We start from the raw sequence: 14,353 nt of genomic DNA on the forward strand, positions 1-14,353 counted from the left end.
AAATTGTAATAAGGCATCTCCTTCATTTTCTGCGTTTTCTGGCACTAAAAAACAAACAAAAGAAAAAACAAAAACAAAAAAAACAAAACAAATAGACACAAAAAACAAACCACATAACATCTAATCCCACATATAAGAAATATATTTAATCAATAAAGAAGAAATAAAATTAAGTTTTAGCTTCTGTGATTTAGCTGATGGGATAACTTAACTCAATACACATCAGAAGAATTCATCAGGCAGAATAACAAAGAATCTTTAAAAAAATTCCAAGCTTATAAATTTTGGAAATCAATAGATAAAATCCTGTTAAGCATCTAAAATGTGTCAGTGTCAAAGAGGATTTCAATATTATCTTGAAATATCTTGTGAGTAAATTCATTAATTGGGAAATGCCAATTGTATATAAACACTGCATCTATTTCTGTCAAAAGAAGTTCCCTAATTTTAGAGTGAAGAGGCCATTTAAGGAGTCACTATGGAAGTCAGTTTGCATATGACATGTTTTATTATTCTATATCATATCATGCATCTCAAAAAATGAGAAATGGTTTTTTTTTTTTTGTTTTGGTCTTTTTGAGACAGGGTCTCCCTGTGGCCCCAGCTGGCCTGGAACCCACAGAGATCTGCCTGCTTCTGCTCCTGCTCTGCCTCTGCCTCTCAAGGGCTTCAAATACAGGCATGTGTCACCACACCTGCCTGTAAAAGTGCCTTCCCAGAGATGAATATCAACAGTGAATAAAAAGGTGATATCATTATTTGTCTTCACTTTGACAGCTCTGATAAGAAGGGGGAAACAAGCCCCAGTAACAAGAAGTACAGCTGCTTGTTTATCAACCTCTAAGATTAAAGTAAAAAGAATGAATCAGGATGAATTACATACATGAAAGAAAAGTTGTATTACACTAAATTTTGACATTTTTACCAATGCTTTGGGAATTTGGGGACTTAGTAAAATCAAAGCTAAAAAGTCTTTGGTTCTTGTGAAAACTCTCCATCTCACTAAACTTAAAGGTCAGTAAGAGATATTTAAGCTCACTATTCTTTCTAAGTTTGTATACTAAAAGGGAGAATTATAATTCTGGCCCCAAAGAGTTTGAATACTCACTCATTGGAGATTTTCTCAAGGCAGATGACGCCATGCCGAACACTTCTCCATCATCCACCCCAAATTCTGAAGCATCTTCAAAGTCATCTCCATCGCTATCACTAACCATATGAACATCCGTGCTTTGCTATTTAAGGAAAGTCCTGATTAGATTCATATTGACTTTAGCACCAAACTCTAAAGTTATGTTTTATCAAATAAGAAATCATATAAAGTAAAGCTTAATAATTTTCATTTTAAAGGTCACATATATTTCTAAACTTTCTGTCAAACCTGCAGACCAAGAAAAGGAGACAAGAAAATGAAGGACAGTTATAAACTCATGAAGACAGGGATCTTTGCTTTATCTCTATTCTATAGTACACAATTAAGTGCCCAATAAATGAGAAAACAGGAAACACTAGAAAAAGCAGAGACAACCTAAGCTGAAAGCCTCTCTAAAGGCTCACACTAGTGCCTGTACCTGGCAAGCAGGAGCAAGGTGTCATTTTCAAACTTGCCACTTCCTCACCTCACTAGTTCCCAAATGTCTGATTACTGAAAGAAGACTTTGAAGACGGTCTCCTATCCTCAGTTACTAGAGGTGACATAAAATACACCTATCTACAAAACGTAATGTTTTCTTACTAAATTAACAATCATTGAGAGTTTACTCTGTGTTACACACTAATAAACATGCTGCACTTATTCTGTTGCTCAGCAATATGTTGATGTTTAAGATATTAAAAACACCAAATTCAAAATATAAAATTGGCTGCTATTCTCTAGATTAGGATAGTATTCTAAAATACCGAGATTTAAAACAATTGAACTTGGTTATGACTACCAACAAATATTCATCTCTTAGATGAGACGAAAGTCCAAGCAAGGCATCTGACCAAATCACAGTACTATATGCAATCAGTGGTCTGCAAACACTATTTAGTAAAAAAAATTTTTATCTTCTAAAATACTTAAGTATTCTAAAATACTTAAATACCATGTACTTAAGTTACAAAAATATAGAAACAATTTGACCATTTAGTTTATGCAGAAGAGTTTAACTTAAAAACAAGTATTTATCAGAAAAGCATTAAAGGAAAAAGAATCAAAGACTCAAAATTTTAACTAGAGAGGATGTGTGATATGAACCAGACTTTAAAGCTGCAAGGGATCTTAAGGTCTTTGTGGTGGTTTGAGTGAGAACGTCCCCCACAGGCTCCAAGTATTTGGACATTTTGTCCCCAGTTGGTGGTGCTGTTTTGGGAGGTATTAGAAGGTGTGGCTATGCTGGGGGGCAGACGGACTCAGAGAGTTCTTAAGCCTTGCCAGATCTTGAGTCCCTCTCTTGCTTCCTGTGCATGCTTGAAGATGAGAGAGCTTAGCGTCTGCTCCCCCTCCAGCCACCTCTGCCACCATGATGGACTGACGCTTGCCCTTTTAGAACTGTAAGGTAAATAAATTCTTCCTTCTATAAGTTGCTTTGGTCAGTGTTTCTATTACAGCAACAGAAAAGTAACTAATACAGTCTCTGAGCATCAGGGTTTTTCTGACTTCATTGTTGTCCTTCCACAAATATTACATAAAACCATGCTGTGAGTATGTAGTGCACACGTACAATGGGTAAAAGTAGGGCTACTTCAATTGATACAGGGAAGGAAAGATAGAGCCTAATCCTCTTGGACTTGGCCTTTCCTTTTAAAAAATTTTTTCATTATATGAATGCAATCAACAAAATGTATTGTATGTGTTTGTGTATGTAGGTGGGCATGTGGATGCAACAGCATGTATGTGGAGATCAGAGGATAATTTTGAAAACTGGTTCTCTACTTCCACTGAGTGGGTTTCCAGAATCAAACTCAGGCTGTCAGGCTTGTTGGCTAGGGCACTGAGCCCTCTTGTCTGTCCACCCGACCTTTTCTTCTTTATATTCATTTGATATCTGGATAGTGCTGAAACATCTCAGACCCCACTATTTTAATTTTACATAAAATCTTAATCTTGCCTTAGTATTTTGTTCTAAAAAGTCAAGATTTCCCTCTGGTTTAATGTATTCAACATCCTTAAAATTTCAAAATCCCTTCCTATTTAAAAAATTACATTTATTTATTTAAATGTATGTGCATGAACATGTGCCATAGAGGACATTTGTAAGAGTCAACTCTCCCTCCACAATGTAGGTCCTGAGAATGGAACTCGGGTCTTCATATATGGCTCCACTAAGCCATCTTGCTGGCTCTTCCCATTTTAAAGCAGCATGGTAGCCTCCTCTACAAAATAACACAGTAAGACGTAAAAGTTCCTATGGATTTCAGACAATCAGATATCTGAAACATTAACTCCCCTTTAACTTTGAGGCTTAGTTTTTTTTGGGGGGGGGTTGAGACAGGGTCTCCCTATAGTCCCAGCTGGCCTGGAACTAACGGCATGTGCCACCACTGCCAGCTGAGGCTTAGTTTTAAACAAGCTCAAAATTTATAAGGTACACTGTATGTTGTTTACAGTGGCTAGTCAGGTTCAGGGTAAATACAAAGAACCACACTGAAAACCTTCCATGACTAGGCTACTACCTTTGCATTCACTCAGTTTCCCTTAGTAGTAGTCACCTCTCCCTTTGAAAATCCTTGGGTTAAGAATGAAGGTTAAGGAACATGGGAGGGGAGAAAACAAAGAATGCCCCACATATACTTCTTTCTTCACTCCCTTTCTCTTACTGTCCCATGACTATTTTATGTCTCCAAAGAGTTTTCAAATATGACTTCCTTTCTATAACAAAAGAACCTTACCTCATAGTAAGACAATGATTTTAATTTTCACTATTACACATTATTCATTTGGGTGATACAAAGTACAGAATTCCCTTAGAATCCCAGAAAACAAAATCATACAACATCTTACACTGGAGATATATAAAAAACCAATTTTATTGGGGGGAAAAGTATATTTCAAATATGAATTATTGAAGTATCTGCAAGAAAGAGCTGCTTAATTATGTATGAGGAACTCCCAATCTCTCCACATTTTTTTTTTATCAGCCATCTAACTGGTTAGGAAAAGCTTTTTCTAAAAAACAAGATAAACAATCTTTGCTTACCCATTAATGTTTGTTGATGAGAAAAGATAAGCTTTTAGAATCAGTCATGGTTGCACTAAAATCCTTTGATTCTAGAGAAGCTATTTATTAAGAATTTAAAAACAGCTAACAAATTTTGTGATTCTGTTTTGGCTGTTTATTCCATTCACTGGTTTCCTTTATCATTCAATGTTTGCAAATCTCCACTATACTCTCTGGACTTATTCCAAAGATATGGTCTGTGCTCTCAACCACCATACAATATATGCAGATAATTATAATACTGAGTGATAAATTTTAAGGAGAACATGTACTCACTAGGAATAGAAGAGATTAGGGAAAACTTCCTGGAGGAGATGATAACCAAATTGCTTGAAACAAAAACCTAAAAAAACCCTCTTAAGTGGCATTTAAACAAAAAGAATTGAAGCAGATGTTCCTTTTGGCAGTCATGTATGGACCACCTATTATACTGAGGTACAATGTTACAGCTAGGTATACAGAGATAAAGCAAGGTTAAAGACTGTAAGAGATTTCTATTACAAAAGAAAGAACTATGTAGTTACAAGTGCTTTTTAGTATAACAACAACCAAAAAGGAGTAAGCAATTGCTATTTAAGAATAAAAGAAAGTGGGAGGGATGGCTCAGTGGTTAAGAGCACTGACTGCTCTTACAGAGGACCCAGGTTCAAGTCCCAGCAACCACGTGGCAGCTAACAACCATCTGTAACTCCAGTAGGAAGGGAATTTGATGCCTTATTCAGACCTGCCCTCACATTCCGCGACACAGGTCACTTATACAAATCCAGGCAATACACTCATACACATAAAATATAAATTAATAAAATATATTTTTAAAAAATAAAAAAATGAATTAGTTCTACTAGGAAGACTGCAAGCTTTACATAGTGCAAGTACTTAATGCATATCTTGAAGAAAGAGATCAATACTATAGAATATGTTTGGGAATACTGGTACAGAGACAAGAGTTGTACACTACATAGAAAAAAAACTTGAACGAGAATTAGATATTAGAAAAATATGTAATTCAGAAAAGCAAACTGAAATTTTGATTTTAGGTATAGGAGAGAAGAACTAGCCACCAAGGAAAAATGTCTGACTGTGGCAATCTTTAAATGGACATGTTAACGGTAGTTGGATTTTACTGATGACAATAGGTGTGCTGGATAACTTTAGTGTCAATTTGATACACCTGGGTGGAGGAGGCCTCAATTGGTAAATTGCCTCCATTAGACTGGCCTGTGGCCATGTCTGGGGGGGGCGGGATTTTCTTGATTCTTGAGTGATATGGGAGTGCCCAGCCCACTGTGGGTGGTGCTACCCCTGGGCAGGTGGGCCTATACTGTAAAAGAAAGCAGGCTGAGCAGGGGCCAGGGGAGCAAGCCAGTAAGCAGCATTCCTCCATGGCCTGTGCCCCCAGCTCCTGCCTCCAGGTTCCTGCCCTGAGTTCCTACCTTGGGCTCCTGGATGAACTGTGACCTGGGAGATGTAAGACAAATAAATCCTTTCCTCCCCAAGTTGGTATGGGTCAGAGTGTTTTGTCACGGCAATGGAGAGACAAACTAGAACAACAGGGAATCATCAAAGGCATCTTTTCAGGCAGAACAATGTGCAAGGAAACAACTCTAAAGGCTACATAGTACTTGGAATGGTACACTTACATATGGGAGATGAGACTTTAAGACATGAGAAGCATAACCGACTTTAAAATTTGAATGAAAAGAAGGCAAAGTACAGTTGGGCAGTTCCTTTAATGGAAATAAACTAAAGACAACAAAATGAAGGGAAAGAATTAGAGAAGAAAAACCTGAGGAATGTTTGTGAATGAGCGGGTGGCAAAACTGTAAGTAGGTTTAGTTGGACAAGGAGTTAAGAATGAAGAGCAGAAGAAGTCATCTGGGCATGTCAAGATGGCAGATTAGATGGAGACTGTGTGATGTCAAGATTGAAAAGAGGCAGAGAGAAAAAAGGATAGACTCCATACTGACAAGAGGAAAAGCATCAGAAAGCACAAAAAAGTTCATAGGCAGTTGAAGTCCAAAGAAACAGAAAGGAAAATCAGTGAAAATAAGGACCAAATTTGCCTGGTCCCACAGTGGGGGAAAGGGAGCCTAAACTCTTCTACAAGAACTGTTAATATTATAAAGGTTTATTTTCTCCCCTCTGAGTAGCATCAGGGACTAAGCCTTCAGTCTGAAGGCTACTCACTAAGAAGAGTCTCAAATGATATACATTTTCATAAAAATTTCTGGTCCATGACCATTTGAAGTATTTCCACTTACAATACTGTACTTTTCAATATCTTTCTTCAGTGTTTTAAAGTTTTCATTACAGAGACCTTTCAGATCCTGGGTTAGGTTTATTCCTAGAGTAGGTACATGGTTTCTGTGTTTCTAAGATTTTGTGAATGACATTTTTTTTTTCCTGATTTTTCTCAGCAAGCTTTTTGTTAGTATATAGAAAACCTACTGAGCTTTGTGTGTTGATTTTTGTATCATGTAACTTTTCCTGGGATTGTCAGATTTAGGAGTTTCTTGGTAGTATTATTAGGGTCTTTTCAATATATGAATACATGATCTGCAAATAAGGATTATTCATTTGTCTTTTCCTCCCTACTCATTTTCTTTCTTTTCCCTTATAGATGTGGCTAAGACTTCAAGCACTATATTGAAAAACTGAGGGGGATGGAGAGATGGCTCAGTGGTTGAGAGCACTGAATGCTCTTGCAGAGGACCCAGGTAGGATTCTCAGTACCCACAAGGCGACTAACAACCATCCGTAACTCCAGTTCCAGAGTAATTTGATGCCCTCTTCTGACTTCCGAGGGCATTGTGCAACACAAGTGCACTTATACACATGGTGGTAATACACTCATACACACAAAATAAAAATAAATAAAAAATTTTGAAATAAAAAGCTGGCATGGTAGCATGTGCCTTTAATCCCAGCATTCAGGAGGCAGATCTCTTGAGTTCAAGGTCAGCCTGGTCTACACAGTGAGTTCCAGGCCAGCTGGGGCTACAGGAAGATGCTGTCTCAAAAAAATTTTTTTAAATAAAAAATAATAAAGAAAAAATAATTTAAAAAAAATAAAGAAAAATAGAGTTGACATAGAATAGAGAACCAGAAATATGCCCACAGAGCAATAAAGTTTCCAAAAACATACACTGGAGAAAAGATAGCCTCTTTCTTCAACTGGTAATGCTTGAAAAAACTGTATATCCTCATATCGAAGAATAAAACTAGATTCCGATCTCTCTCTGCACAAAAATCAATGAAAAAAATGGATAAAAGCCCTTAATCTAAGACCTGAAACTGGTAGAAGAAAGCAGAGGAAAAATAATTCGAGGTATAAGCATAGGCAGATTTTCTGAGAAGGACTCCAACTGCTTAGAAACTAATTGCAAAAACTGACAAATGGGATTAAATGCAATTAAAAAGCTGGGCCCATGAGATGACTCAGTGGATAAAGGTGCTGCCAATCCTGAAGATCTGAGTTCAATCCCTAGATCCTACATGGTGGAGAGAACTGACTCCCCCCAAGTTGTCCTCTGACCTGCACACATACACATAGCATAGTGTACATGTAAGCTTGTGGATGCACACACACAATATGAAGAAATAAATGTGTAAAAAAAACCTAAAAAGCTGTAGAGCAAAGGAAGAGAAAGCCTACAGAATGAGAGAAAATTTGTTGCCAACTCTACATCTGATAGGGGATGAATACCTAGAATCTGGGGGCCAGAGAGATGGCTCAGTGGTCAAGAGCACTGGTTGCTCTTGCAGATAACCAGGCACACACATGCCACTAACAACCATCTGTAATTCCAGTTCCAGAGGCTCAAATGAGTTCATTTGGCCTTAATGCGCACTGCACACATGTAGTACACTTACATGCAGGCAAAACATTCATATACATAAAATATGAATATTTTAAACTCTAGAATCTGTAAAAACTTTAAAAAATTAAATACCAATAAATCAAATTATCCAGTGAGCAAATGAACTGAATAGATACCTTTAAAAAGAATACTGGTGGAAAACACATATATGACAAACTGTTTAACATCCTTTGCTATCAGGGAAATGCAAATTAAAACTACATTGAGATTCCATCTTATTTCAGTCAGAAGTGCCATCATCAAGGAAACAAATGGCAAGTTGGGCATTAGGGCGCATACCAGTAACCTCAAAACTTGGGAGGCTGGGCAGGAGTACTGTCTCCAGTTCCAGGTCCGCCTGGGTTACACAGAGCTCCTGTTTCAAATTAAGCATAAACTAAACATGAGAGAGAGACAGAGAGAGAGAGAGAGAGAGAGAGAGAGAGAGAGAGAGAGAGAGAGAGAGAAGGGTGGCAACAACAAATACTGGTGTTCATGGGTAAGGGACAAAAGGGAACTGCTGGAGGAAATACTGCTGGAAGGAATGTAAATTAGTGCAACTACTAAAGAAATCCTAACAAAACTTAAAGAGCATTAGTATATGAACCAGTTATACCATTCCTGGTACATCTATCTCTCCTAGGTATATACTCTTGAAGAAATCTAACATCCTACATGATATGAAACTGGAAAGGGGACTGTGTGGAGAGGAAGGAATCTAAATGAAGGTGGGGAAAGGGAACAAGAGGGAAATAGGGGGGAAAGACATATCACATGTTTTCTCATAGGCATAGTCACAATTCAAATACACGCACAACACGAAAGCAGAAGAGGAACAGTTGGTGCAGCCATAAGTGGTCCAGTGGGTGGGGGTGCAACTAGAAGTGAAGCACAATTTTATATAGAGAGACATGTCTCTCTCTCTCTCTCTCTCTCTCTCTCTCTCTCTCTCTATATATATATGACATTTGTTTGTTTCTGCCCAGGATATTGTCACCATTATTTTATACACTTTTTTAAAATTTTATTTATTTTATGTGTATTCATGTTTTGCCTACATGTATGTAAGAGTGAGCAATGCCTGTGGAGATCAGAACAGGGTGTCAGTTCCCCTGGAACTGAAGGTAAAGACAGGTGATAGATGACATGTGGGTGCTGAGAACCAAGTACAAGTCTTCTGCAAGAGGAGTGAGGAATAAATGCTCTAACTACTGAGCCAGCTCTCCAGCCTCCTATACACTTATTTTTAAAAGTTACATTTACCTTGAAAAAATGAGGAAGAAACTGCTATAGTATGAGAAAAAAAAAAGCACCAACCAAAGAAACTGAATTTATAATCAAGTCAGGCCTGTATATTATATCATATTCCAAAAAACTCTGTAAATTTACTTCATACTGCAATTGCAGAATGTAACTAATACAAACTTCCCAAATACCACAAAACTCAAGGACATGAGATAGTATTCTATCTTAAACAAATTATTAATATAAGTTGACTTTAATTTTGAATTCGATTTTTTGGTCTCATGGTAAGAAGAAGCCAGTGGTGAATATAGTGAGCAGAAGATAAAGAAGTAAGAGTCATCTAATATAAATCACTGGGGGAAAAAACATTGTGAATGAGGGAGCCAAGTTTGCAGGTCTTTGTTAATTTAGTGTGTTTTGCATGTACATATGCATGCGAATGTATGTGTAACCTGGAACATGGGTAGAGGCATAAGGACAACTTTTGGGCACCATGTGGGTCCCAGGGATCAAATTCAGGTCATCAGGTTTGGCAACAAGTGCCTTTACCTGCAGAGCCATCCAGTAGGCTCTACAAGATTTGCTGCTGTTTTTTTTTGTTTTGTTTTTTCAATATAAGAGAAGGATCCAATAGAAATGGAGATGATAAAATTCAGGACCCACACATGCTAGGTCAGTAGAAAGGCTAGCAAAGTTGGAATCAAAATGAGAGGTAAAATACAAACTCTAACAGCAAATAAACCTCAACTAACCAATTAGGAGAGCAAATTTAATGTTGATATAAAAGTAACTCCTTTTTAAATGGCAAAAAGGAAGAGTTCATAGAAATCGTAATATATTGAATCAACTGGGACACTTTAAAAGAACCATTTATCCAGTGTCTGATATACATAATTGTAGCTTTGGCCAATGATGGATGGACTTTGATGTATATTAGGATATGGGCTTTTAGAGAATATGCTTAAGTTCAATTTTATAGCAAGTGAACCTGGGGAGGGCATTCAAATTGAGATGACTAGGACTCAATTGACTGGACAGCCAGCATGTCTGCCTGTGGTACAATCCCATATCCTCCTACCTCCTGTCTCCACCTTACCAGGCTTTAAAACTAGGACTATTTTTTTCTAAGGTTCAGGTAAAACATTGTTCAATCCATATTCCCAGAATGCATACTTGTAGACAGTATATTGTAAGTGTGCACACTTTAGTGAAGGAATATTGAATACGTCTTTGCCATTATAAATTATTCTTAATCTCTTACCTGTTTCATGTCCCACTAATACTTATAAGTAACACCAGTGCTTTGCTCTAAAATATTTCATTGGAGCAGTACTCTTGTTTCTTTCACTAGAAATTTCTACTTTAGGATCTCATTTACCTCTTTCCCAGGATTTTTACTTTAAATTTTAACCATCAGCTCTCTCACTCTTTACATCTGGGCAGTTCTTGCTTTTTACATTTTGTTAGCTCCTTGCTTAAACTGCATTAAATGTATGAATAAAGAATGTTAAGAATACTAACTTCAGGACTGAAGAAATGGCTCAGCAGTTAAGAGCACTGGCTTTTCTTGCAGAAGACTGGAATTGAAATACCAGCAACCATATGGCAGCTAACAACAGCCTGTGACTCCAATTCCAGGGGATCTAATACTCTCTTCTGACCTCTGTGGGTACTGTATGACATGAATGCACTTATATACATGCAGGTTAACACTCAAACACATAAAATAAAAATAAACATAGATTCAAAAAATGATACTAATTTCATTCCTAGAATACCATGGTTACCCTATTGCTTATATCTGTCCCTATGTATATATCCTATGAAAATTCCTATAAAATATCTTTCTTTCCAAATATATTCCCAGAATATTTCTATTATGTTTAAATATACGCACAAAAATATACTATTATAATCATTTTAGGTATGCCTAAATGTATTAAATATATCCTTCATATCACAGAGCCATTACCACCATTCATGGCATAACTCTTCATCTCGAGAAGCTGAAATTCTGTAATTACTGAACAATAACTGTGTATCTAGCCTTCCCTCAGCCTGTGGTAACAATCATTCTATGTTTCGTCTCTACAATTTCGACTACTCTCTTAAGTAGCTCATATAAATAGATCATATATTATTTCTCTTTTGTGACTAGATCGCTTAACATAGCATAAAGCTCATCTTGTAGCATATGTCAGCATTTCCTACCCTTTTAGTATCCCTTTGTACAGATATGCTACACTCTACCTTTGCATGTACCTGTCAAGAGATATTTGGGTTGCTTCTTTATTTTAACTACTGTGAATAACACCGCTATAAATATGAGGGTACAAATATCTGAAGCCCTGTTTTTGATTCTTCTGAGTATATGCCCAAAGAAGAAAAGCTGGTCATATGGCAACTGTGTTTTAACTTTTGGGGGAAAATACACCATGCTGTTTTGCACCCCCCCTCCCTTTTCATGTGTGTGTGTGTGTGTGTGTGTGTGTGTGTGTGTGTGTGTATGTGTGTGTGTGAGAGAGACAGGGTCTCCCTGTAGCCCCAGCTGGCCTGGAACTATGTAAACTAGGCTAGCCTTGATCTCACAGAGATCCGCCCGCCTCTGTCCCTCGTGCTGGGATTAAAGGCATGCACCACCATGCCAGGCTAGGAAAATATATCTTACTGTTTTACACAGTTGTTATACTACCCCTACCAATGGTTTACAAAGATGCCAAGTCTTCCACACACTCACCAGTGCTTGCTATTTTCTACACTTTCCTAAAAAATCGTACTATTACACTTTTAATTTCCTGCTTTTGTCTTATTGCTCTTGCAAGAGTTTGAAGTACTATGTTAAAGAGAAGTGGAGCTAGTGGACAGGCGTGTCTGTTACTGATTTCAATGAGAATGCTTCCAGTTTTTCTCGATTTAGAATGATGTTAGCTGTGGGTTTGTTATATATGGCTTTAAATATTTTGAGGTATGTTCCCTCCAGTCCAATTTCCTCTAGGACTTTGAACATAAATGCATGTTGAATTCTGTCAAAGGCCTTCTCTGCATCTATTGAGATTACCATGTGGTTCTTGTTTTTGAGCCCATTTATATGATTTATGATGTTTTTTGACTTACATATATTGAGCCATCCCTGCATCTCTGGGATAAAGCCGACTTGATCGTGGTGGATGATCTTTTTGATGTGTGTCTGTAATGCTATGTGGTTTGCAAGTATCTTGTTGAGAATTTTTGCATCTATGCTCATTAAGGATATGGGTCTATAGTTTTCTTTTTTGGTTGTATCTTTAACTGGCTTTGATATCAGAGTGCTGCTGGCTTCATAGAAGGAATTTGGAAGTGCTCCCTCCATTTCTATCTTTTTGAATAAATTAAGTAGTATTGGATGCAGATCGTCTTTAAATGTCTGATAGAATTCTGCTGTAAATCCATCTGGTCCTGGGCTTATTTAGTCGGGAGGTTTTGTATTACTGTTTCAATTTCTTTTTGTGATATGGGTCTGTTTAAGCTGTTAATCTCTTCTTGGTTTAGTTTTGGTGGTTCCCATGCCTTTAGATATGCATCCATTTCTTTTAGGTTTTCGAATTTGGTAGCATATAGGTTTTTAAAGTATTCCCTTATAATGTTCTGTATCTTTCTGGTGTCTGTTGAAATGTTTCCCCTTTCATCTCTGATTTTGTTGATTTGGAGGTGCTCTTTCTTTCTTTTGGTTATTTGGGCTAGCGGTCTGTCAATCTTGTTTATCTTTTCAAAGAACCAGCTCTTGGAATTGTTGATTCTTTGTATTGTTTTCTTTGATTCAATTTCATTGATTTCTGCCCTGATTTTTGTTATTTCTTCTTGTCTACAGGGTTTGGGTTTTGTTTGCTGTTGCTTTTCAAGTGTGTTGAGTTGCAGTGTTAAGTCATTTATTTGTGTTCTTTCTGATTTTTTGATGTAGGCACTTAGAGCTATAAACTTCCCTCTATGGACCGCTTTCAGCGTGTCCCAGAGGTTTTGCTGTGTTGTGTTGTCCTTTTCATTTAGTTCCAGGAATACTTTTATTTCTTTCTTAAATTGGAAAAGAAGAGATCGAATTATCCCTTTTTGCAGATGATATGATATTATATCTAAGACACGCCAAAAATTCTACCAGAAAAATCCTAGAAATTATTAACACATTCAGGAAAGGGGCAGGTTACAAAACTAACCTACAAAAGTCTGTAGCCTTTCTATATACCAATGACAAACAATCAGAAAAAGAGCACGGGGAAACACTCCCCTTCACAATAGCTACAGAAAAAAATATCTTGGAATAAATCTGAACAAAGATATTAAAGAGCTCTACAATGAAAATTATAAATCTTTAAAAAAGAAATTGAGGAAGACATCAGAAGATGGAAGGACCTACTATGCTCATGGAGTAGAAGAATTAATATTGTGAAAATGACCATCCTACCACAAGTCATTTATAGATTCAATGCAATGCCAATCAAAATCCCCATGACATTTTTCACAGCATTGGAAAAGAAACATCCTAAGATTCATATGGAAGCATAAAAAACCTCAGATAGCCCAAAAAATACTGAGCACTAAGAGCAATGCTGGGGGAATTACTATATCAGATTTTAAACTGTATTACAGAGCAACAATCATAAAAACAACATGGTACTGGCACAAAAATAAACCCACAGACCAATGGAACAAAAATGAAGACCCAAAATATGAGTAAATGCAATTTCAGCCACCTGATGTTTGACAAAGGGGCCAAGAATATTCACTGGAGGAAAGACAGCATGTTCAGTAAATGGTGCTGGCAAAACTGGATCTCCACCTACAGAAGAATGAAACTAAACCCCTATCTTTCACCCTGCACAAAAGTCAATTCCAAATGGATCAAAGACCTCAATGTAAAGCCTGAAACTGTTAGAAGAAGACATTGGGAAAAACCTACAAGATACAGGAGTAGGAAAGGATTTTCTAAACTAGACATCAATTGCTCAGGAAACAAGGGCAAGAATTAACAAATGGGACCTCATTAAACTAAAAAGCTTCTGTACATCAAAGGAG

At 37.0% G+C, this 14,353-nt stretch overlaps 1 protein-coding gene across 1 annotated transcript in view; it reads right to left on the reverse strand.

Moving 5' to 3' along the window:
* The window catches only part of Faf1 (Fas associated factor 1), a gene marked incomplete in the record, with an annotated part of 402,697 nt that overhangs the window by 158,219 nt on the left and 230,125 nt on the right, over positions 1-14,353 (reverse strand). Inside the window, 2 exon segments of the mRNA XM_029563227.1 lie at positions 1-44; positions 1,109-1,235. Coding sequence (XP_029419087.1) covers positions 1-44; positions 1,109-1,235 — 171 coding nt within the window.

This window comes from Nannospalax galili, unplaced genomic scaffold (genome assembly GCF_000622305.1).
Source record: "Nannospalax galili isolate Female #2095 unplaced genomic scaffold, S.galili_v1.0 scaffold655, whole genome shotgun sequence".
Classification (NCBI taxonomy): Eukaryota; Metazoa; Chordata; class Mammalia; order Rodentia; family Spalacidae; genus Nannospalax; species Nannospalax galili.